We start from the raw sequence: 23689 nt of genomic DNA on the forward strand, positions 1-23689 counted from the left end.
TCTGTTTCTTGTCAGTTACTGCTGTCCACTTTTGTTTACCTCATTACTTTGAATATCTATCTATCTATCTATCTATCTATCTATCTATCTATCTATCTATCTATCTATCTATCTATCTATCTATCTATCTATCTATCTATCTATCTATCATTTCTTTCTTTCTTTCTCTGTTTTGCAGCGCTCCCTTGTGAATGGAGGCCGACTAGTGGCCCATTAGCCCGTCTCATCTCAGTAATCTTTCATCACCATTGGCTGCTGGCAGGACAACCTTCCTGAATCCAGCCAATGGCGGTCGCTCCATATGCACCTAAACCACTCCCTCCTGTTCTTAAAGAGCCCCCTTGTCTTCAATGGAGACTCAATCCCCCCTCGCCGACTTACTCAGCCTGAGTGCGCTCTCACTGCTGCTGCTCTCCATCCATCCCTCTTATCTTTTATTCTCTTTCTCTGTCCACCAATTCCATCATCTGTGTTCTACCTCCTCTCGTTGCTCACCGTTTCCTCTCTTCATCTCTTCCTGAGGTTCTTTTTTTTGTTTTTTCCTCTCTCCTCTTTCTCGGACCACCACTTTTCTTCTCACCGGCCGTACTCCTGAGCCCGAGCGTGCGGCACCTGTGCAGACTGGAGTTTGTTGGGCCGAGGCAGAAGGTTTTTCTTTTTTTTTCTTCTTCTCTTTTTTTTTTTTAAATTTTAAGTGTGCAGGTTGAACACAGGAGGGAGGGGAAGCAGCACCCGGGACCACCTGACCAATATTTATTGAGAATATGAGGAGATTTAGGAACTGATCTCCTGCTTCAGCTTTTCCCCAGCTGTTTATCTGTTGTTGTTTTTGAATTTTTTTTAAATTGCAACATCTGGAATGCTTAACAAGGACTGATGGATGTTTCCGAACTGTGTATCCCTGACCCTCTCTGCTACCACAACCAGTAGGTGCTTCTTTATACAAATCCCCTTTTTCCCTTCTTGGTTAGCTCATCTAAACTTTTCTGTCTCCATCTAAGTTGATAAAAATTGTTTAAAAATGTTATAATTTGTTTTTTAAAAAAAGCAAACTAAACTATTTCCAAAGACAGGGAGTTGCTCTCGTTCATGTACAGGACATCAGAGCTGAGCGGTGGCTGCTGTGGCGTAGCCTGCAAGGAGACCGGGGAGCTGGTCTCTGTACAGCTCTCTAGCTTCTGCATCAGGATCCAGGGTTTAAACTCAGCTCGTAGGAGAGAGTCACAGGCAGATTAATGCAGCTGGTATCCCGTGCACTGTCCTCCAGCACCAGCCGGTGTCCCGGGGAAAGTTAGTTGTGACTGTACTGTGTAAGCGTGACACAGAAAAGTGTGTAACTGAAGAAGTAGATACGTGTCTGTCTGTGTTACTGATACAGCTCATCTCATTTTATTGTCATTTATAGTTTTTATATAAAATTGGTGGTTATGATTAAATAACACTGAGTGTTTAGTAAGTTTGATCACCTCCAAATGTGGCACAGTATGTGAGAAAAATGCAGTTAATACGAACAACAAAATGTGCACTTTAAAACTTTTTTTTTTCTTGCGCATGCATATGGTTATTGTGCATTTTCTTAGCACAAAGGCAGGGATCAAGCAGCTTTTTTTCCCTAACAAATGAGAAGTTAAAGAAACTCTCAAATCTCATTTGGAGCTCCAGTCTTTATCATTGTTACAGTTCTTGGATACCTGGAAAGATAGTTATCTTATATCCAAATGTGAGTGGACAGGGGAAACCGTTCACTGCATTCACTGGGATCCTCTTAATGTTAATCTGTAGATGGGATTGGAAAGGTTTAATCTGCTAAGCACGTTTTACAGGACTGCGATTAAGGATATTTCCAACTCTGCAAGGCTCCACAAAAGAAAAAAAAGGGGGAGCATCTCCTGAAGTGTTAAACAAGTGTTTATTCTAACTGCATCAGAGCTGCCACTGCACATAATCAGAACAAATGAGATCCTATCAGTTTGTATTGGTTGAGCAAGTGAAATGACAAAACGTGTTTGTATTCAGAAAAAGCAGCTTTGGTTAGAAGCTGTTCGCTCAGTAGAAATATGTGTCGTTTTAATGCACTTTGCACATGCATCAAAAAAAGCTCATTTTGGTGTTAAGTCTATGTAGTTCTACTGATCACGAAATAAAATGTATACGCTGCTGCTGCTGCTCATGATGATGATGATTCAAAGCGCTTCAACACTTCAGTCAAAGGTGTCGTGCACACCTTGAAGGATGTACATAAATTTGATTTATTCACTGTAATCAAATGAATCACATAAAATTCCTTTTCAAAAAGGATGTAAATCATTTCCAGGCTGGAATCTTCAACCACAGTTTTGTCAGTTGTTTTGATATTTTACATAAAAGTAACAGATCTCAATTAAATACATCTGTTTCAAGCATCATCTCTGAAGGCTCTAACTTTTAATATCACAGTTAATTCGTGGTGCTTTTAAAACACACAATAGCAAGCCTTTCATTTTTACACTCAAAAAACCTTCAAATGAAAACTCTGAAGTTTTAATTACATCTTTAAAGAAAAAAAACTATGCCAAATAGAAATGATTAAAAATGACAAATCCTACAATATGATGCTATTAACCCATCGTGACCCCAGACTGTGTCTGTGTCCATCTATGTGTGTGTGTGTGTGTGTGTGTGTGTCTGCATTTATGTATGCACATAAAAATATGCATGCGTGTGCTGACAAGTGAGTAGCTGGTTATGCATGCTATACCTGCACCCTTAAATACTTGTTAGGTCATATTTGATAGGCCAGCACTACACTAACACCACAACTCTACATATTTTTACTGGTTCTGCTTGAGATGAACGATTCTACGCTTAGAATTTTTTTATTTAAAAATGTATTTGTAAGCGTTAAAGTTGCATTAACCATGTTGTCCTACATTTTCCCACATCGAGAAGTCGCACGCTGAAAATCTGTGTGCTCAGTGTCACATATATCTGTGATTAGTTAGGTTTGCCTCTGCTTTCAAACCCTTGGAGACTTTTGCCTTACAACTATCATACTGGCCCGAGGTGAAAGGTCAAAGGATTTTAGTGCCCAGCTGTCAAACCACATTTCTGATGCTAAAGCAAATACCTGCTTTGTCAAGAGACCAAAATATTAGTTACATCTAGTGATTTATTCTTTATGAAAATGTGCACGTCGGGATCGTGTTTGCGTGTTGTGGATCAAAATAAAATGCAGCTGTACATAATTGCATATGACCTACTATTTGCATCAGCCTCCACAGGTGCTCTCCACTATTTCATGTCAGGCAGAACCATCTGCTTTAAAATTAATGGAGGCAGTTTTGAATTAAGAGTCGTGTTAGACATGGGTTTTTTTACACATATTGCTTTATTCTTCTTTTACAATAACTGCTTTTTTTTAAATTATAGAAATTCTAATACTTATTAATTAACTTATTATTAACTGACAACGGCGTCACATGAAGATTAAATATTCTGCTTGCTCAAATTTTTTTTCAACTTGTTTTACCTGCTATTCCCACAGGTGTCCTCCCCAAGTAAACAAACAGGAATGCATAAGCGACCAAATGTATGCAGACACAGATAGACAGACATATGCACACACGTAGACCAAAGAATCACACACTGACCTGGGATCTAATTTTAGCCGTCCAATACATAGAAACGCCTGACTGTGTCTGTTAAAGAGGAGCACATCATCTTATCATGCATTGCATCTGTAATTTGTTACGCTTAACACACGGGTCTTGCTGTGATTAAGATGCACCCGCCATTTATTCTTTATTTGGTTTTTTTTTTAACACTTGGCGTCACATACGGATGCTTGAGGTAAAATTAATTTGATTGCAACGGAGTATTTAAAACCCTGAACATAAGGAAAATATTTCCAGGAGTTGCCTGTTGTTTAGGGGAATTCAAGCATTACAAATTTGCAGTGAGTGCAGTTCACTATCTGCAATCAGTGTTTTTTTGCAACATAGAACATGTAGTGGCGGATTTATTTCCATCCATTCGTGATCGATCTTGCACTCATTACTTCTTTCGTGTGCTGTCCAAGGTTCGAAAGAGTAAATTGGAGTTTGAATATTTCACTTTATGTGTACTCACAGCTCCCGGCCACCTTTTCGCACTTCACCAGTCACCGTTTGGTTTGTGTCAGACTGCTTGAAAAGGATCCAAACCTTACACGAGGGCTGTGATCTCTACCAACTTTGTTTGATAGTTGGCTGATCTGACCAGCAGAACTGACTGGAAAGCCAAAAGAATCCACTGACGGATGGAGGGAGCAGGTGGTGGGAAAGTGCTGCATTGTGTTGAAACTGTGGTGAGGGGGGGAAACAATCTGCTTCCTTCCAACTTCACCACCAGCTTTGAGTTTTCATAAAGCTGACAAAAACTGGCCGAGATAAAAACAGCTCTGAACGTGTGAAGTCGCTGCTGTGTTTTCTCATGACTGTCGCGTTCACTGTTAGCAGTGGCTACTCCTTACGAGCCGAGCTTTGTTGGTTCTGTGTGATGGCATGAGGGGAGAAATAGCTTCATCACATGTCATGACCGCCCCTCTTGTTATAGATATATCCTTTAGGTGGCCTGTTAAGAGTCTGAGTTCATCAGGCTGGAGATGGACACCTTTTTTTTCTTCACCTGCTGTTCAATCAAACATGAATGTGCCTTTCAAGTGCTCAGGCTGAGTGTAAGCAGCAGTGAAAGGACTTCTTAGAAGGAGTTTGTTTTATTGATCAAATGAAATTAACACACACACAAGGAAAGAAGCAGTGTGCGTCTAATCATGGAGTGCGGGTCAGCCGGCATGTTTAATTTAATGGGCCTCATCGTAGCTTCACGAGGTCTCACATTGTGAACTTAATTCCTCTTCACCACGTTAATTTGCATTGTGTCAATTGACCGGAGCGCTTACTGTATCAGCTTGAGTCTCACTTGAAATTCAGTCCATGCTCTAATACCATTAGGCAAATGCAAAGTTGTGTCATTTACACATTTGGGGGAGAAAAAAAAGGGGGGTGGAAGGGGTAGGAGGGGTGAGAGAAAAGCCAATTTGTGCCGAACAAGACTCGCTTGTGATTATCAGTGGATGTTATTACTGTGGAGAAGCAGACGTTTGAAGGTTATGTTTCTGGGCAGTAATTGAAATGCAAAATAACATTAGGATCGATGGCCATCTCTGTTTATTTATGAAATCAATATCGTAACTGTCCCTCATGAGTCCTTCTCTGATTCCCAATGACGGCTTAAGTCTCTGCTCGTTTATTCTTTCTCCCCCCGTAACCTCCTTCTTCTGTCTCTTTTTAAAAGGCAGTTAGGGGTGTGTTTGACTTTGCAGAGAGAGCAATTTCCTAGAGGTGCTGGATGTGTATGTAGATGGGGGTTGATACTCCAGGTAAGGAGACATCATCCATGTGGGAAATCTATGCAGTCTCTCCTCGTGGCAGTGACATTGAAGAGGCCATATGCTGGAAATTCTCTGTATGGTATGTGCATGTGTGTGAGTGTGTGCGTGTATGTGTGCGTGTTAGAGCGATAGAGAAGAAGAAACAAAGTATATCTATGTGATACAAAACTAGTGCTGGGACTTACTACCTGAGATAAAACAACATTAAAACAAATATTTTTAAAAATGAAGATGTCAGAGCAAAATAACTTAGAGAATGACTTTCCACCTTTGCAGCACAAGTAAAGGATATGCTTGGTTCCACAAACTTATCATCAAGCTTTAAACTGTGGTTTTAAAGCAGTTGCAAAGGAATACAATCTGATCCATTTTAAACCAGAATAACTCAGTATTATGAACAAGTCTGTGTGTGGAATGCACATAGTCGAACATTAGCATAAACACATATTAAATACACATGCAAGTACACTAAACATAAGCTCAAATGTATCTGAAAAAGAGGGAATAGATAAATCAGTCACACAACAATGCAAGAAAATCCAAACGACTTCAGGAATAAGATGCTCCGAAAAGAAGAAACCTTCACCCTTTAGAGGCAAATACAGTAAATACTTCTGTTCAGTTGGTAGATTTTTTTTGTTGTTGTCACATTTAACTGTAGGTTTGTGTTTCCTTGACTGAATCTGCAAGGTTGTAGCAGAAGATTATTAGATTATTAGAAATCCTGTTTCATGTGTTTGCTTCTATCAATTCAGCATATTACAGGGATAGCTCTTTTAAATGTGTATTCATTATAAATATATGAGAGAGAAAAAAGCGATATTCGCAGCAGCGAAATTTAAGAACACACACATTTTTGATGACCTTCATTTGTGTCACCCGCATGTTGTTGTTACCACTTAACACTTGGAGACACACGCTACCCCCATTTTCCCACTCGCATGACCATTCATTTCCCAGACACCGCGGCCACTGACTAACAGTGTAATCTATGTGTCAGGCGGGAAGGGGCACTCCGTTTAAAGCTGATAGAGTTTGCCCCAAACAAGGACAGCCTATCATAGAAAGATTAATGAACTAATTTCATGCATGGCTCCTTGCCTCTGTCCTTCTGTGCTTCCATGTTCGACTGTGTGTTCAGCACCGTGATTTACGCTGTGTTCCCTGCTACAAGCTAAACCCCAAGCTCAACAATAATATTTCCTTTATGCGGAAAAGTGCACGGTAAAAATTTGGAGAGCCGTATATATTCACTCCTTCACCCAAGACAAGGACAGCATGAGGTCATTTATGGAGAACTGTTTTAAATATGCATTTTCTTTTTCGTGTTTGAGTGGCGGTGTAAATTTATCATGCTGAAATTCAGGAGGCTAGACAACATATTTCATGGAGAAGAGGTGGATGGATTCGGGATTTATGTTGGGAAGCTGGGGATCTGCGGCTCTGCCAGCATGAGGAGGCATGCCAAAATACACACATGCACATGCAAACATCTGAGATTTCAGCTGCTCTGTCGGGACATTTTCCGCACCTATCTCATGTTAGCTTCAAAAAAGAAAAAATGGTCAATGATCTGAGCGTGCATCACAGTCCTGTCGCGTTAAACATTCTGGACGACTGTATTTTGTCGTACAGAGTAGTCTCTTGACGTGTGGTGGACAGACTGGAACGCGTGCATCTGCTGCTCCGTGGTGTCCATTGTGGGACTGTGTGGGCCTTTCAGAACAGAGAAGGCAGGTGACCTTCACGTCTGTCTGATGAGTCCTGCTTGTCTGCTCCGTTTGTACAATTTTTCTGCGCAGCGGAGCAAACACTACCCCATTAGGTATTAGGTGCAGTGCATGTGTGTGTGTGTTTTTTTGTCAAGGGAGTGGGACAGGTTGAGGAGAGTCAGGCTGTGGTTTGAAAACTCTATGTCTCTTTATATTGGGGCGGGTGGGGGGGGGGGCGACCAAATTATGAAACTATGAAGCTATTTCTGTCTGCACGAATTGGTGGTTCGTGCCATTATTTCATTTCGACAGATTTGAAAGGGCCCATTAGAAATTTCCATTAAACCTAACAAAAAACATCTCCCCAGCGTTGCCGTGTGCTAAGTGTGGAATGAACTACTTTTTACGTATGCCACAATGTGCTATTCCATAGGGAATCCCCCCCTATCTGGCTGCAATGATGTATTAACTATTACCAGGCTGGTCTCTCTCCATTTCAGCTTGGAGAAAATATATCGTCCAATTGACTCTAGGTGAATGCTGATTGCTAACAAGATTTAACATGAGTCATCTGAGTCTTTTATAAGCCACAATATCCTTAGAATGAAGGCTAACACAATGCTGTATCTCTCAATCTCGCACTATGTTAACAGTCTCGACTGATTAAAAATGCATAAGGAATGTCTGGGGCCCGTAAGAGGAGGGTTTATTTTTTCATGCCTCATCTGGAACAGGAAGGAAGCCGAGGATCAATAGATCTGATCTGGGCCCAGGGGTAGAGGCTATCTCCTCCTCCTTTTCTCTTCTTCTCACTACTCGTTTGCAGTTAAAAAAAAAGAAAAAAAAAAGAGGTTTCTTGGCTTTAAATAAACACTTGTGCAAAGGAGGCAAAAGAAGGAAAATGCATTCTGAAACACAACACCATATTTTTTAAAAAAAAATGGAGACAGCTCCTGGCAGTAAAAAAAGCCAAAAAGTTCAGACTGTAAAGCAGCATTAGCTTGCTATTAGTTTCAGACATTCCCATCACGCCTTTCCGCCACTCTCACCGCATATTTATGACTCATAAGAATTTAAGGGCTGAAGTTCTGTAAGATCAACACCAACTGTGACAGACAGAGCCAGCAGTTCTAAGACCAACCCGGGCCTCATTTCATGCTTCGTTTGAGAGAATATTATTGAATTACAGCAAGGAGCGCAACATACACTGGTTTTGCGGCCTCAAAGACAAAATGACTACCCACCAGTAGCGGTAGTCGTTAAGTAAACACGCATATTCATGGAGTTATAACATAACACCGTTAAGCAAAGTGTATAATTTCTTATAAAGCTTAACACGGCAAATAAAGAATACTCTCTTTAGCTTCTACCCTGCATTATGAGGATTTTTTAGGATTTTTTTTTTCTTTAATCCTACCTTTGTAATCTTTATGATGGAATTCTTGGAATACGGCACTTCCTCTGCCAGCTGTAACCCAGCACCTCCACTGGCAAAATAACTGGGACTATTGATTGGGTCATCTATTACCCACAATCCTCCATATGCTGAGTGTAACACCTCTCTTTGTCCATTAACAGCCTTCTGAAGTTTCATTCATTCATTTACTTCTGGCAGCCGACCAATTGTGGGCATTGTTTGCAAGATGTATGGGGCATCTGTTGACATGGTCGTTAGTTACCATTTTGCCTGAGAGGAATGAGCTACTGCACTATATCACTTGGCATTCCGGCGCATTAATGGTTGTGTGTGTAAGGCAATCTATCAAACTCAGGTGAACGGGCTGATGAATTTCTCGCAGAATGAGTGGCGGATGATGGTAGCAGGCAAGACTCGGTACAGTCACGGCGAAGCTCTTGTGCTCTGTTGTTTGGTCCTCTATTTTTTTCACTTGGGGGTATTTGAGAGCCTTTGCGTTCTTTTTATTTAAAGAAAAAATTTTAAAAATGTGTGAAGAAAATGCGGTAAAACGGTTAATATTTTTAAAAAGTTTGCTAATTATTAATACTGAGATATGTTACTTTTATGTTATTAGTTTGTGTAATAAAATATTATTTTTATGCCAAAGCTCAGTGTCCCCTAATGTGGTTTCTATGCAAATATGACAGTTTTTGTGTTTTGTTTTGTTTTTTTCCAAATCACAATCACAATTTTTTTCCTAAATCCAACCAAACAACTCGTGGAAACAAAAGTTAAAAACAACACAAACCATGGTGTCCTTCTGCCTACTTATATATGTGCTTTAAAACAAGTGGTTTGAACTCCAACATATCACCCCATGCTCTCCTTTCTTTTCTCTTTTTCCTCACACACAGTCAGTCAAAGCAGATGGCTGCCCTTCTCCTAACCTTGTTTCTCCTCGAGGTTTCTCCCACTTAAAAGGGAGTTTTTCCTTCCCACTGTCGCAAATTGCCTTCTCATAGGGGGGTTGTCTGATTGTTGGGTTTTTCGCTCTAATACTGTGGGGTCTTTACTGTACAGTATAAAGCATTTTGTGGTGACATTATCAAAATTGAGTTGAATTGGATTAAACATTCATTTCTTTTCAAAAATTTGGAAAACCATTGCGTTCCCTGTAAATTCAGTTTCAAAACTGACTGACGTTCCGACTCTGTTTGTGTTTCTCCAGGTTACTAACCAGAATGCCCTCCGAGGACCGGCACCTATCCTCGAGCTGTGGTTCTTATGTCAAAACTGAGCCTTCCAGTCCTTCCTCCTCGCTCATAGACACTGGCAGTCACCACAGCCCCAGTGGCAACTCTGACGCCAGCGGCGGCTACGTTAACGTTGGCAGCGGACGGTCACACACCCTGGACTCCCCCCCAATGTTCAACCCAGGCATGCTGGGAGGCGGCAGCGCCTGCTTACGCCGCTACGAGGAGTGCTCCGGCGGCATGGCCGATGACTCGCCAATCAAATGCGAGTACATGCTCAATGGAATTCCCAAGAGGCTGTGCCTGGTGTGTGGCGACACTGCCTCGGGGTACCACTACGGAGTGGCCTCCTGTGAGGCCTGCAAAGCCTTTTTCAAAAGAACGATACAAGGTACTTTTTTCTTTCCCACTTTTCCTTTCACATTTCACTGACTCACCTGAGCTGTCAGTAAAACTGTCTTTTAGGTGGTGGGTTCTTTGTATTTTTGATACAATTGGAGACAAGTAAAAGTACAACCGCAGCAATAGGAAATATGAGTAAAAATGTCTGCTTTTTGGATTAACTATAACTTATGAATACTTAGAAAAATGCTCTGTGGTGCTCCCATTTACTGCTTAGACCATGCACTGCATTTTTGCATCTTTGCGTTTGTAGCTCTTTAAGTACTGGTTTATTTTAACTACATTAGACACAATAATATTCATTCACAACACCACAGATAACCAGATAAATCAGAGGATGTGGAGAACTGATCGATAGAAGAGAAATGAAGAACCTACACACGTTAAAAACTTTACAGTTTTCATTTTATTTTTTATTGGGTTTTTTCTGTGGATTATCAGATCAATCGATATTGACGGCCTCTGTTTTTTGTTTTGTTTTTTTGTTTTTCAAAACAAGTAGCAAAAAAGAAAACCACTTGTCGATAGGTGTTACCAACTCACAGATATCAAAACAGTGACAGGTGAACAACGCCAGATAAAAATGTTACATTGTTATCTTTTTTTCCCTTGAAGTGGCCATAAAAAAACAATGATTTGTATTTCTTAATATTTTATTCTAAAAAGTAAATTATTGCTAAGGTTGTTACATGAAAGCATTGAAGTAAAGAGATGAATAATTTTAGTGAAACTGAATTTTAATCAAACATAAATTTATACTTAAAACAATAAATTCCTGACTTTCCACCAGTACTTTTAAGCCAGGTGTATTTTCACTCTTGTCACAATAGAGAAGTGCTACTTTTTAATGATTTTAAATACTTTACGTTCACTTGAATACGTGGTCGTGCGTGTCACAGGTTCCTCAGTGCTTTCATGGGGCTAATACGATGTGGTGTCTACCGCAGGCATTAGGCCCAGACCGCAAATCTGCTCTAGCTTGTGATTTTTTATGGCGAATCATACATCTGGCACTGAATCTGCCATGTGTGGGATCCGTTCCAGAGTAATCTTTTGGACAGAGATAATGCGCCACAAACCGAGATGCAGATTTTTTGAATTTGATTTGCAGCATTTGTGTCTGGATACATGGAGTCAGAGTGAGGGCACATTAAGTCAGGCAAATTTGAAAAGTATTCTGCCTAAATCCCTCTCAATTACTGAAGCACGAAGCATCTTTCGGCACTGTTTTTTCCTTTTATTTTATTGGCTTTTGTTAAAATCCAAAACAGCGCATTACTGTCAGAATAAAGATGGAAAACGTGGGACTGATGTGAGAGCTGGTTATCTCACTTGGTCTTAAGAGTGAAGCTCTTCGGCACTCTCTCTAATAACGTCACATGTTTACAAAATTCTGACTTTTTCTAATAACTCTTAACGTGATGATGACAAATATACCAAGCCTGATCCTGATATATATCATTTTTCTTTTTCTTTGGCAGCGAGGTTTTTTTTTCTAAAATTTTTGAACAAGGGTCAGGGGTAGCCAGGGTATTTTAGATGTCCTATTTCTCATTATTAATTATCAGACATTTCTAAAAGAAAAAAACACACAAAAAAAATACAGACAGCAACTTATTATTTATTTATTTATTTACATATTTTTTTTGGCTGCCCATTTTTAGGAAGGCCTTTCCTGGCTTAATTAGCCTATATGAAAATGGCTGGATTGTTTTATCTTAGGAGCATTTTCACTTTTCATGTACAAGAGGCTAAAGCATCTTTGGATCGGGAGCATCAGAAAATGTAGCAAACCCCTACTTTCTTTCAAGTCATCAACACAATATCTGTTGTTTAGTCCGCATGCTACACTTTGTTGGGTTTTACTGAATGTTTTTGGCCTTCTGTCCAAATCCTGCATGCCCGTTTATGACCAATTATTGGTAGTTAAAAGGCTGCTCGTGCCCCAGTAATGCTGATGTGTGACTTTGCATTGTCTCGCCGAGATCTCTCTCTCTCTCCTTCTCATCTTCTTCCTCGTCACTGTAGTCTTCTTCTTCTTCTTCTTCTTCTTCTTTTCACTCTCCTTCTTGGAGGACAGGCCTGTAATGAGCTTAATCTGTCCGTCATTCGTCCTGAGCCACGGGAGTTTCAGTCAATAACAATCAGTGTTGGGTGACTGTAATTAAGAACCAGGCATTTCATTGGGAGAAAGTCAAGAAAGGAGGGTGGGAGGTGTGGATCCGTTCCTTGCCCCCAGGCCCCTCTAGCCCTCACCCAAGGGGAAGGAGATGGGGTCCAATTAGAAGCAGAGGCACGTGTTGTGGTGGCAATAACAGAGGAAGGGAACAGCGAGACGGAGACGCTGAAGAGTCCTCTAAATAAAGGCGGTGGGACGAGGGACGGGGTAGGTGGTCATTCAGAGAGGAGAAGCCGCTTTAATGGAATGGTAATCAGGAAGGGGGTCCCGGCCTCGGTAAAGGAGGAGGACAAGGAGAGGTCCAACTTGAGTGGAGATGCACGTGGATAATAGCATAGCATAATAATATATCAAAATTTAGAGGGAAAATAAGAGAGGTTAAGGAAGGATATTAGAGTGGCTGAAATGTCCTTTGAGAAATAAAGGCGGACACAAGACCTGATTAACTAAGAGGGTATGCCGACAGTGAGCTTTTAGAGGTAGGCAATTTAAGTCTATTGTGGACCCCCGTCTCACCCACCCACACCCAACAAAAAACACACACATGCAGGTCATATTTGACCTATCCTGTTATTTTTGGATTACTGTTTGATTTTGAAGGAAGAAAATTTGATATCCAAGAAAGTTCATCAACCTCAGAAGGTCATAAAATATTGCATGTATGTAGTACAGAGAATAAGTTCAACATTTCAGGCATGCAGCAAACTGTAATGTTGTCTGCTTGTTAAGGCAAAGCTCAGAATCACTGCCTTCAGTTAGTGAAAAATAACATATTGCTCGGTGCTCTACAACAATAGAACAAACAGCAGATGTCAAGGAGGCAGCTGAAGAAAGATGAAAAAAATGAAAACTATTGTGTTTCATTTTGTAAAACCTGAATTTCATACTTACAGATTTATTAATGCCTTTCAACATATCACATCATTTTCATCATTTTGTGCTTGTGCAAAATAGAGCAGTGGTTATGTGATTTAACATGAATTAGATTTTCTTTATGTATACAACATGCATCATATATAACATGTATATCTGTGAGAGTGATATATATATATATATATATATATATATATATATTTCTTTTAGTTATTCATTTATTCTTAAATGTCTCTAGTTGGAATTGTGGGACATTACTGTGCATTAAAAAGTATTAAGTGTACTCATTAGATTATGTAATTTTTACCATAAGAATTTACCCTCTAGTATTCGCACTGAGAATAAAACTAAAGTACTATATATTAATACTGCAAATGTTATAACGCTCTTGCTGCATGCAGTTAGTTTGCAGTATAGTATGCAGTAAGGTACATGGCGTGCATCTCTACATACGAGCGCTGCAGTGTACTTTATTTCCCCTCTGCTAATGCCTCTCAGTTTAACAGACTTTACCTACCCCGAATCCAGCAGCAGCCTCTGCCAACATGCTGGCGTGGTGCCCTCGGCCCCTAACTGTGCGTGTGACCCTGCTGGCACTTTCGATGCCAGGGATCCTGACAAATGTTGGCACCTTCTCCTTGACCAACAGGGGGTTGTGTGTGTGTGTGTGCGTGTGTGTGTACATGTGTTTGTGTGCTCCTCTGGCAGACCTGCAACAGACAACACCTGGTTTGCTGTTTTTAGGTACCATTAATACATCTCTGGACTTATGGGACATTGTTCAAACAGTCAATCATGGGGTTACGGATACTTGGGAAAGAGGATTTGTCACTGGATTCTTGGTGTCGTGTCAACTTTTGAAGTGTGTGCGTAATGATTTGGGGAAAAAATAAATTAAAAAACTCTTAACCGGAATCAGGTGAGAAAGACGGGCAGCGGTTAAATTCCAGCAGATTCAATATGTCTGCATTTTCTGGCTGTTTTTGGATCTGAGTGATTAAATTGCATAGGAAATATTTCCATAGTGAGCCAACAACCGTCAAGACGACTTGAATAATACATCGAGCTTTGCTACATGATATCGCAGTCTTAGATTGTCCAGTCTAACAGCAGCTCCTGGTCTTTGCTGGAGAACATTATGCAGAGTGCTCAGCTGTGCGTCCGTCTCTTAGCCCCGTGCTGTTGAGGGAGGGCAGTTTTCCCATCATCCTTTAGGTGAAGAAGGATGGGCTGGAAAGGGTCGTGGTGAGCATTGCAGAGAGGACGCTCTGCATTAATGAAGCTAATTTATCTGTGAATCAAAATGGGAGTGTGACTGCGGGGCGGGTAGGTGCTTTTTACATGCCCCATCAAAATGCCACTAAACCCTCCTCTCCTTCAGGAGTGTCACACGGGGTCACCTTGGGACAGGTGTGTGTGCGTTCACAGGCACACACGTGCACACACGTGTTGTGTATTTTGCAGTGTTCTCACTCCGCGCCTGGTGTGATTTGATCTTCCTTCCAGCGCAATAATTCCAAAACAAATTATTCCTAATTGCTGATGTATATCTTTTAAGCACACAGAATAATGGAGTCCTTTTTTTCCAATCCTTTTCCAGGGAATATCGAGTACAGCTGTCCGGCTACCAATGAGTGTGAGATCACCAAAAGGAGACGAAAGTCTTGCCAGGCCTGCCGCTTTATGAAATGTCTTAAAGTTGGCATGCTAAAAGAGGGTGAGTAGTGGTTTTTCACACAAGCTCACACAACATATATATATGTGAGTGTGTGTTTGCTTTATCCTTTTATTTTTACTCTGCCCCTTGTGCAAAGCTGCATTATTTGGGGTCTCTGTTCAGTGCTGAGGAGCAGCACTACGAAAAAATCGAAGTACTGTTGTATCCATGGTTGTATATCACATAGGAAGCAGCGTGAAGCAGTTGAGTTCACAGTTCGCAGAGTGACGAGGGCTGCGGTGGATGAATGCTTTAAAGACTTTTGTCTGGAGTCTGTGTCCCTTATAAAACCACACACATGTAATTTTTAGACTTAATTTCAGTCACACTGTGGCTAAGCTTGGGTAACAAAACTAGCTCTTTATGTGCAGGAAAAGGTTATAGTTGAGGTGTTAGAACGCCTTTCTCGCAATGAGTGCTTGGGTTCAAGTAACACTTTTGGCTACGGACACCCCGGTGCTTGTCTCTGTGATGCCGTATATGCCATGCTATATACTCCCTGGTGTAAATAGCCACATTAACTTTTCCACCCACTGGTGCAAATAGCATTGTTGGCTATTGACACCTTGGTGCTAATAGCATCTGTCTAGATTAATTAACTGTCACATCAAAATCCTAAAGATCATATGCTTCTTAGGCAGCTTTCTCTGTTTATTAGTATATAAACTTTAGACTCTCCTCTATGGCACCAAATTGTCTTGTGATTCTATATTTTAAAATACATGAGATGGTGTAAAGACTTTATGATCAAGCTGAAATCAGGAGGTTCGCCTATATGTTAGAGTAAGCTGTCTGTTTTTCAATGTTTGTGGATCTGTGATGGTCACTCCAGTCTAGAGGATGGTCAGTGATATTAAAGCCAGCTGTGGCCTCAGGGAGACACCGGTGACATCACCCACAAGCCTTACTTACTTCTCCTCACACTGCCGAGCCTCTGAGTGTTTAACTCAGCCGGGTGGAAAAAGCTGCTGAGCTGGATATTCTTACCAAGACCGACTGAGATGTGTAACAGTACTCTTAAAAAGCACAGGCTGTTCCCCCAAGACTTCCCTCTCCCCTGGGCTCTGGGTGTCTCTCTCTCCATCTCCCACTCTGTCTGTCTGTCTGTCTGTCTCCCTTCCCCTCTCTTGCCTGCCGTATTGATCCACTAAATGCTTTCCGAATATCCTACCTCACTTCCTGCACGTGTTGTTTTTCCTCCAGTGTGAGTCCTCTGGGAGTACAGAGGGAAAATCTAGCCGATAGATTTTCTTTTTTTCTTTTTTCTTTCCACGGGAAGAGCATTTTTTTTATCTTTTCAGTTTGCAGAGCGAGAAGAACTATCCTACACCAATGCAAAGTCTATGAAAAGTCTAAATCATGCTATTTATACGCAGAGGGCTTGTGCTGAACTTGGACTTCAGTGAACATTTCTGGACAGATGTCCATGAGAAAAAAGCAAAATCTCAAATTGCTGAAATACAGCCTATTTTAATTACATTTCTTTGTCTTATACTGAAACAAAGAATCGTTTTTGAGCAACTGTGGTACGAACGCTGTATAGGAGAATAAATGCACACTGACAGTAACAGTAAATTAATTGAATAATGTGCTGAAATAAGGCAGAAGTGTAGGCTTTCCATAGGTGTTGATGGCATAAAAGATATAAGAAAATAAAGATTTAGAGAAAAAGAAGCAAAGGAATTTTTAAAATATTTCATTCACACATTAGGATTTCTTTATTTCTACCAACATTAAGATTAAGTGTAATTGATTAGAGGAATGACTGCATCGTACATTTTATTAGGACGTAATATGTGCTCTGATAGCATTAATGTGTGTATGTGTGTGTATGTGTTTCATAGTCCACACTGAATCCTAAATTAAAGAAACATACGATTTATAAATTTATTTATAAGCTCCACATAGAGAAAAACAACTGTTTCCTAAAAATAAAACCATGGCCATATAGTTTTGTACACATCTGGTAATAGCAGCCTGCACAAGTTGACTGCAATTTGTCCCAGTAACACAAGACTGCGTGTTTCTCTTTTAGTTCACTTTCACTGACCCAGCTTCACTGTGACGTAGCTGCGTTTGTTCCTCTCAGACAGAGGGGCCGTCCGTTCTGTTTGGCATAACGCTACTATTTATACATGCAGCCACTTTTTATGTCTTAATCCTGGCCAAAATATCTCACACTGAGCCTTTGACTCTTGGCCAGAAGAAAAAAAAATAGCAACACATTTGCTTCAGAAATAAAGCTGAAACTATTAGTGCATGCTTAAAGGAAAAACTGTGGGGTATTGTCAGCGGAGAGCCAAGCTAAGCCGGCCAGTGTGTGTGCGAGGCGCAGCGTCACAGCCACCGCAATATGTGGCACAGTAGGCGATTTTCTAAAAGTGATGGTGTTCAATTAAGAGTAAAAAGGACACTTAATCATGGCATACTGCAGTGGCGTGGCCTCTTACAGATTTAAGGGGGACTTTGATCAGTGAACCAGTAGGGGGGAGGGGACAGCGGCTAGCCTCACTTTATGCTATGAGTGCAACAAGTGACCAAGGGCTGGTCACCGACAAGGAATAATTACATTGTGTAATTTCTTAAAATGTTAACACTTAAATGGTGTTTAACACTCTATTATCCTGCAAGGTTAGTTATATCATCAACAGGTTCAAACACGGAGGACTAATAACAGAAGGCACAAATGCAGACTCTGAACTGCGAGCAGCAGATTGACATTGTGGGTAAAATCTAGGAAACACTAGTAAGGATTATTTCATAGATTCAATTCAGTTCTATTCTATTTTATTTACATAGCACCAAATCACAACAACTGTCACCTCAAGGTGCTTTACTGTAAAATAAAGATCCTACAGATAAAATCCCAACAATCAGACGACTCCCTGTGAGCAAGCACTCGGTGACAGGGAGGAAAAACTCCCTTTTAACAGTTAGAAAACTGCGGACTCCGCTGCAACTGGTTTGAGTTAAGGGGAGGGAGACAGGACAAAAGATACACTGTGGAAGAAAGCCAGAGATTAATAATAACTAATGCAGCGTGGAACGAATCCAGAGGACTTAAAGACAACAGCACATTCCACAAACAGGAGATTGATACACTGAAAAGAATAAGGAAGTGTAGTGTTAAAGTATCAGCTTAATAAAGAAGGTTTCTATTATCTTCACAATTATCCAGACTCAGATTTAAAACGCAAATCTTTTAAACCAACAAAGATGAATGTTTGAGCGTCTACTGAAGGGATATTTTGAAGACACCCACAATTGTAGTGATGCCTCCACAGTCCAGACCTAAATACAATACTTACAGAGAAACCAGAAACCAGTTAACTTGTATTTTATATCCATATCCAAGCCAGACCTAATCAGTTTGGCCCAGATATGTTTTGTGAGATCGCAGTAAACCTTGATCTTTGACATAAAAAAATAGCTGACTGACTCTCTGATGTGGATGAACTGAAAGCTTTTCCAGCTTAAAAACAGATTTTTTTAGGTGTAAACTCATGATTGTGGTGTCCAAATAGAAAAATGGTTTTATGTTGAAGGTTTACACATTTGGGCAAATTTCAATTTTCGTAACAATCCTTGTCAATATTAAGCAGGCTTGTGTTTTTTTTACTTCTTTCCTTTGAAATGAAACCATTTGAACTTTTTAATTAATAAAATGTGTCCAGATACGTTTCTATTTTAACTATTATAATCTTCAGCTATTAACAGGTAAACATTGATAAATACATAAACTGGATATTGTAAGTTTCACTTTTTTCCCAAGTTATTCATTTGTTCCTATTGCAAATTTCCCTCACTTTGGCAGTGGCTTCTTAAAAAACGCCTCCCTCGGGGTGCTGTGAGAGTTATATATTGTGATGAGTTGCTCTAGAAGTTTCCAATATTTCTCTTCCTCGTGCCAGTCGTGCCATCCTGACTTTTAAAGGGTAGCTGCCAGGGATTTTGAGCCCCATTAGTGGGTGGGGAAAACCCTTCTGCTATGCGCCACCTGCCACTAATCAGCTGACTTTACTTCTTCGAACTTGGTTTGGTGGCTTCAGGTGTGATAGGGGTCTAAATAAATCAGGTATTCTAGCTGTGGCCAGTGCCAACATAATGCAAAGGGAATTTATGGATTATGCTTAAGGGTATGTTGAGCTAAGCTGTCTGTTTAAGATGTAACAGATTATTATTTTTCCAAGAAAATCGAAGAAATAATATAGATGACAGGCCTCTCTCCTGGTTCGGCTTTACTGCTATGTCACAGCCGAGCACCTGGATGAGCCGGGTGGACGGCAGCGAAGGGCAGCTGTTCGAGGAAGCCGGCCTCATTCACTGACCCCTCAAATGTCCAGCTGAGACTGATGAAAGGTCACAGGTCAGTGGAAAAACTCTCACGTAATTACAACTCACGGAAGGTATGGTGTCAGTCACAACTGCCAGGAGTCAGTGCCCCCAGCTAATAGCGGTGCTAATATCCCATAGCATTACTGTACAGTGTTAAATGATGCAAGAATCTACCGCGTGTGCATTTTTCAATTTCCGCTTTGAGTCACATCCTGCTGAAGAAGAGAGATGGATTCTTTTTTTCTTTTTGTGCCAGTAAGCATGGGTATCTATGTTGGTCCTTGAACAGGTGTCCGATCATCATGTTAACAAATTATCGTGTTCAAAAACCAAGTCCCACTGGAACAGAAGCATATCGCCTTATACCCACTGAGTGTCTGTCCTGGAAGAAGCAGGTCTGAGCATAAAAGGCGCTTACAGTTTGGTCTTTTAGTCACTACTGGTGGGTTCTAGTTCAGTGATGTTAGCTCGGTGTTTCTGTGGTTTATTCTTTGCATGCGGGGATTTTCTGATATCGCTGTAATGTGGTGGATGAACACAAGCTGCCAGACTATTTTGGCAACCTACACCGCTGTCTCGCCCTCTCCTAACCACAGATAGGGATCAGCAGTCTTTCCTGAGCGAACGTGGCTACCAGGGTAATGTTACAGCCTTATTTTCCTCCGGCCACATACACAAAAGATTAGTAAAGCCATATCCAATATCACAGACTGTCAGGTCCCTTCCAAATCAATAGGCTTAAATCAGAAACCAATCTATATGCTAAGATTACATCACCATAACAAAGATATACCCAAAGTCTATACTCTGTGGGCATCTTCAGAACCAGAATTTTTAGCATGTGTTGGTCTGCACCATTCGAAGTACTTAAACTGTAAGTGAGAAGGACCCCTCCCTTCTTGCCACTTGTTTTTTCTTGTACCGTAAACTTGTCTATCTAACAGCACATGTGTGGGGGCTTGTTTGCTTTTTAGGGTGTCAGAGTAGCTGGCAGAATGCAGCTGAAAGTCAGCGCCCACCCAGAGGCTCTGCACTGGCCTGTCCTCACTGTCTGGCAGGTGATAGATCAGACACGGAGGCTAACACGTGTTCCTCCGAAGAAGAGGATTTAGCGAAGCGCTGACCTCATAACAACCCTTCTATACATGTACTCGCTTGCCGACACACATGTTAAAATGTATATCACCCCTGACAAGGGGCTCAGAATCGCTCCTTGAGGTCCCGTGCTTGTCACTGACACCGTTCTAGCTTTTTTAAAACATTTTATTTTGTCCACTACACCAGCTTCAACTCCATGAATGATCTCGGCCCTTCTCGAGCTCTGCAGATGTTTTTTATTAGAGCTGCATCTGTGGTTAGGGCGGCACTGCGAGACAAAATAATAGCCCTTTGTGGACACGCTGGCTCAGATTTATGTAAGTGTAAAACATGATAAAGAGTGATACAAGTGCCATAGCAGTTACGGTTAAGCAGTGCCAGCATTGCCAGGCCACCGGGAGGGGGTTGCAGCAGATGGTGCGCCATGTTAATACCCAACCCAACCCAGTTCCCTTCAACTTTTTGTGTCGTCTTTTCTTCGCCTTTCCCTTCTTATTTTCAGCCCACCCAGACTTAAGAAAAAAACCCGATGACAGCCTTTACTGTAGCTCTTTCTGACTTTCCAGATCAGATGTTGAGAGGCAGCCCTGGAAGGGCAGAGCGGCTGCGCTTTGCAAAGGGTGAGCAGGCCGCGTCGGAGGGGGCTGCACGCCGCATCCCTCTGATTTTTCCCAGCTAAAATAGGGAGCTCCTAATCTCCCTTTGGCAGCGTTAGCCAGCCAGCCAATTCTGACACATTCTCTCGAAAGAAGCGCCTCTGACAGGTGAAAGGCTGAAAATAGTTGAGAGTGAGAAGCTTAAACACGCATGTACACACGAGCACATGTTCACATAGTAACACACAGTCTCGATATGAGACACATGCACCTTTCAGTGATGACAACTGCTCTGTAGAGCATCTTTTTGCACCAGAAGAATGAATCTCACTTATATCATGAATGTTTTTTTTGGACACTTTTTTTTGTTTTTGCTCAACCTTCTGTCTTCCTTTGTGTATTTCTGTTTTTCTGGCTTCAGTTTTACATTGAAGACACTGCTGACGTGGGTGTTTTTCAGCATATAGACCGATGTTTCTGAAGACATTGCGAAGAATGTGGATTTAGACAATTTGGGTGGGGGGTTTAGGCCGAAAATTTAATCACATACTTAAGTCAGATTTCATTTTGATATTTGTGTTTTAAGGTGGACTTTAAAAATGTTATTATGTATTCTTAAGGGCCGTTTTACTTACTGTGTAATTTTTTTTGTCATTTTTTTCATTGTGGCCATAAAATGAATATTTTGGCAGCTGCTATGGTGAAATAGATATCTGTCGATTTAATGTGCAAATAATAAACGCATAGCAGAACAAAATAATCCACAGGACACACCCGGCGCACACGCCGCCAGCGCATGAAGCGAAACACTGTCACTTTAATAAGAAATTTGCCTTAACATTATAACAAGTCAATAAATGTTGTGTATGTGAAAGCAAAACAGATCAGGTGGCTGTAAAGATTGCTCCAATGTAAATATTCCTCATCGTCTTGCCACACACATGTGCACGCACACAAACACACACAAACACACTCACATAGCAAGAATAGACTTTCAGCCAAGTATCTCAGCCCGTCTTTCTCGCAGTCAGCACAAAGTTATGAGCGTGCTGTAGTATGTGAATTCATATTATCCAGCACACACATTTCTTTTACCCCATAACCTCACCCATGCATCCATACTTTGCCTGTCACACTTTATGAAAGGCCAGCAACCATAAAAAAGGATCTGGATGCCTTTCAGATGATCTGTGGACCCGCCTGGCCCCCGCCGCCCCCAACCCATGTCAGAGGCTCTCGTCTGGACCCGCATTGTCTTGAAGCGCGGAGGCCGATGTGGTTTTGGGCCTGAGGTTAGGAATGCGGTGCTGACGATGACACATACGGCCCCCCTCGCACCCTCTCCGGCCCTCTTCCAGGGGCCTCATTCAGCTGTCTTGTTGTGGTCATATTCTCAGTACTGTTCCATATCACATGGGGAGGAGATAATCCCGCACTGGTGAGATCAGGTGGTCATTGGGACAGGCAGGGCCGACAGAGAGAGGATGTACAAATTGAGAAAGAAGAAACCATCAGAAAACAGATATATTCATCCAAGCACAGCAGATTGTTCAGTTTGATTTTCCAACCCTCCCACTCTTCAGCCTTATCTAACCCTTGTTTTTTTCCCTTGTCGTTGTCCCTGGCCTCCTGCCTCGGGTCTCTGCTGTTTGGAGCGCCGCTAAGCTGTAAACTGAAACTGGTTAGCGCTGAGCTCTTAATTCTTGTCAGCGTCTATTAATTATGGGCCAGTTGGATGTTCGAGTTCAAACAGCCCCCGCGGATCTTGGAATTCTAACTCTGGCTGTTTGGTCACTTGTCGCTTGTCGTAGCTACATGACCTAGCAGCCCACGGCAGGGAAACTAGTGTGTGTGTGTCAGTGTGTGTGTGTCTTGATAATGTTAGGGGCAAAAGCAGCAACAATTCACTGTCAGTTAGCCTGACAAGAACATACTGCATGAATTCGGTTTTGATACCTTCTTAATATATTTATGCATTAAACAAGCTTATTATTGTGAAAGGCTTAACTAACTGCATAACCCTTTATTAGGCCTCTGTGTACCATTAAATAGAGAGAGAGAGGCTCCTGAACTGATTTAATATCTGGAGTACATGCACACAGTTTCCTGAAGCCCAATTTATCATTTTAAATTTAACTTAACCAAGAGTAATGCTAAAAACAACCACTAAAGCTCCATCTATCGCAAACCCAGCTCCTGCCTGCCTAACTGACTAATTAAAACCGCATCCACATGTGTTCAAAGAACAAGAAGTCTACTTGCAAGCCTTATTGATTACTTTAAGGCGTACAAATGGAAAGCTGTGTTAGGAGAGGGGCTCTCGATTTAGCTTCAATCTGCCAGGCATAAAATGATCTCACTGTGTTTGCTGGGAAGAATGAGCTCCCTCTGGGCACGGTGGGTAATTAGGTTAGTGGATAGTCGGTGTCAGGAAATTGAAAGACCATCCTAATCGGATTCTTTTGTTTCCAGGGGAATCAAAGGAATTTATATGAGTCACTGGGAAATCTCACACGACTTAATTCCACTTGACCATGTAAAATCTGTTTGCTCTCCCTCAGTGCTCAAACAACTTTTAATGCAAACGTATCAATTCAGGAGACAAGGTGCATCCAGCCCGCGTTCTCTGTGATGGCTTTGAAGATAATCCTGCATGTGAATGCTTAAACTTCCACTCAGACGTCCTGCTTGATGGTTGAAAGGTTAAAAATAAAG

The 23689-nt window shown here is 41.3% G+C and overlaps 1 protein-coding gene across 1 annotated transcript in view; it reads left to right on the forward strand.

Annotated features, from left to right (window-relative positions):
* Window positions 1-369: 369 nt before the first annotated feature.
* Window positions 370-23689, forward strand: part of LOC146371636 (steroid hormone receptor ERR2-like) — an 85548-nt gene continuing 62228 nt past the window's right edge. The window contains exons 1-3 of the mRNA XM_084954086.1: window positions 370-926; window positions 9750-10165; window positions 14829-14945. Coding sequence (XP_084810212.1) covers window positions 877-926; window positions 9750-10165; window positions 14829-14945 — 583 coding nt within the window. The 5' untranslated portion in view covers window positions 370-876. The remainder of the gene's footprint in view (window positions 927-9749; window positions 10166-14828; window positions 14946-23689) is intronic.

This window comes from Perissodus microlepis, chromosome 15 (genome assembly GCF_051167445.1).
Source record: "Perissodus microlepis isolate ML-2025 ecotype Zambia chromosome 15, ASM5116744v1, whole genome shotgun sequence".
In the NCBI taxonomy this organism is placed as follows: domain Eukaryota; kingdom Metazoa; phylum Chordata; class Actinopteri; order Cichliformes; family Cichlidae; genus Perissodus; species Perissodus microlepis.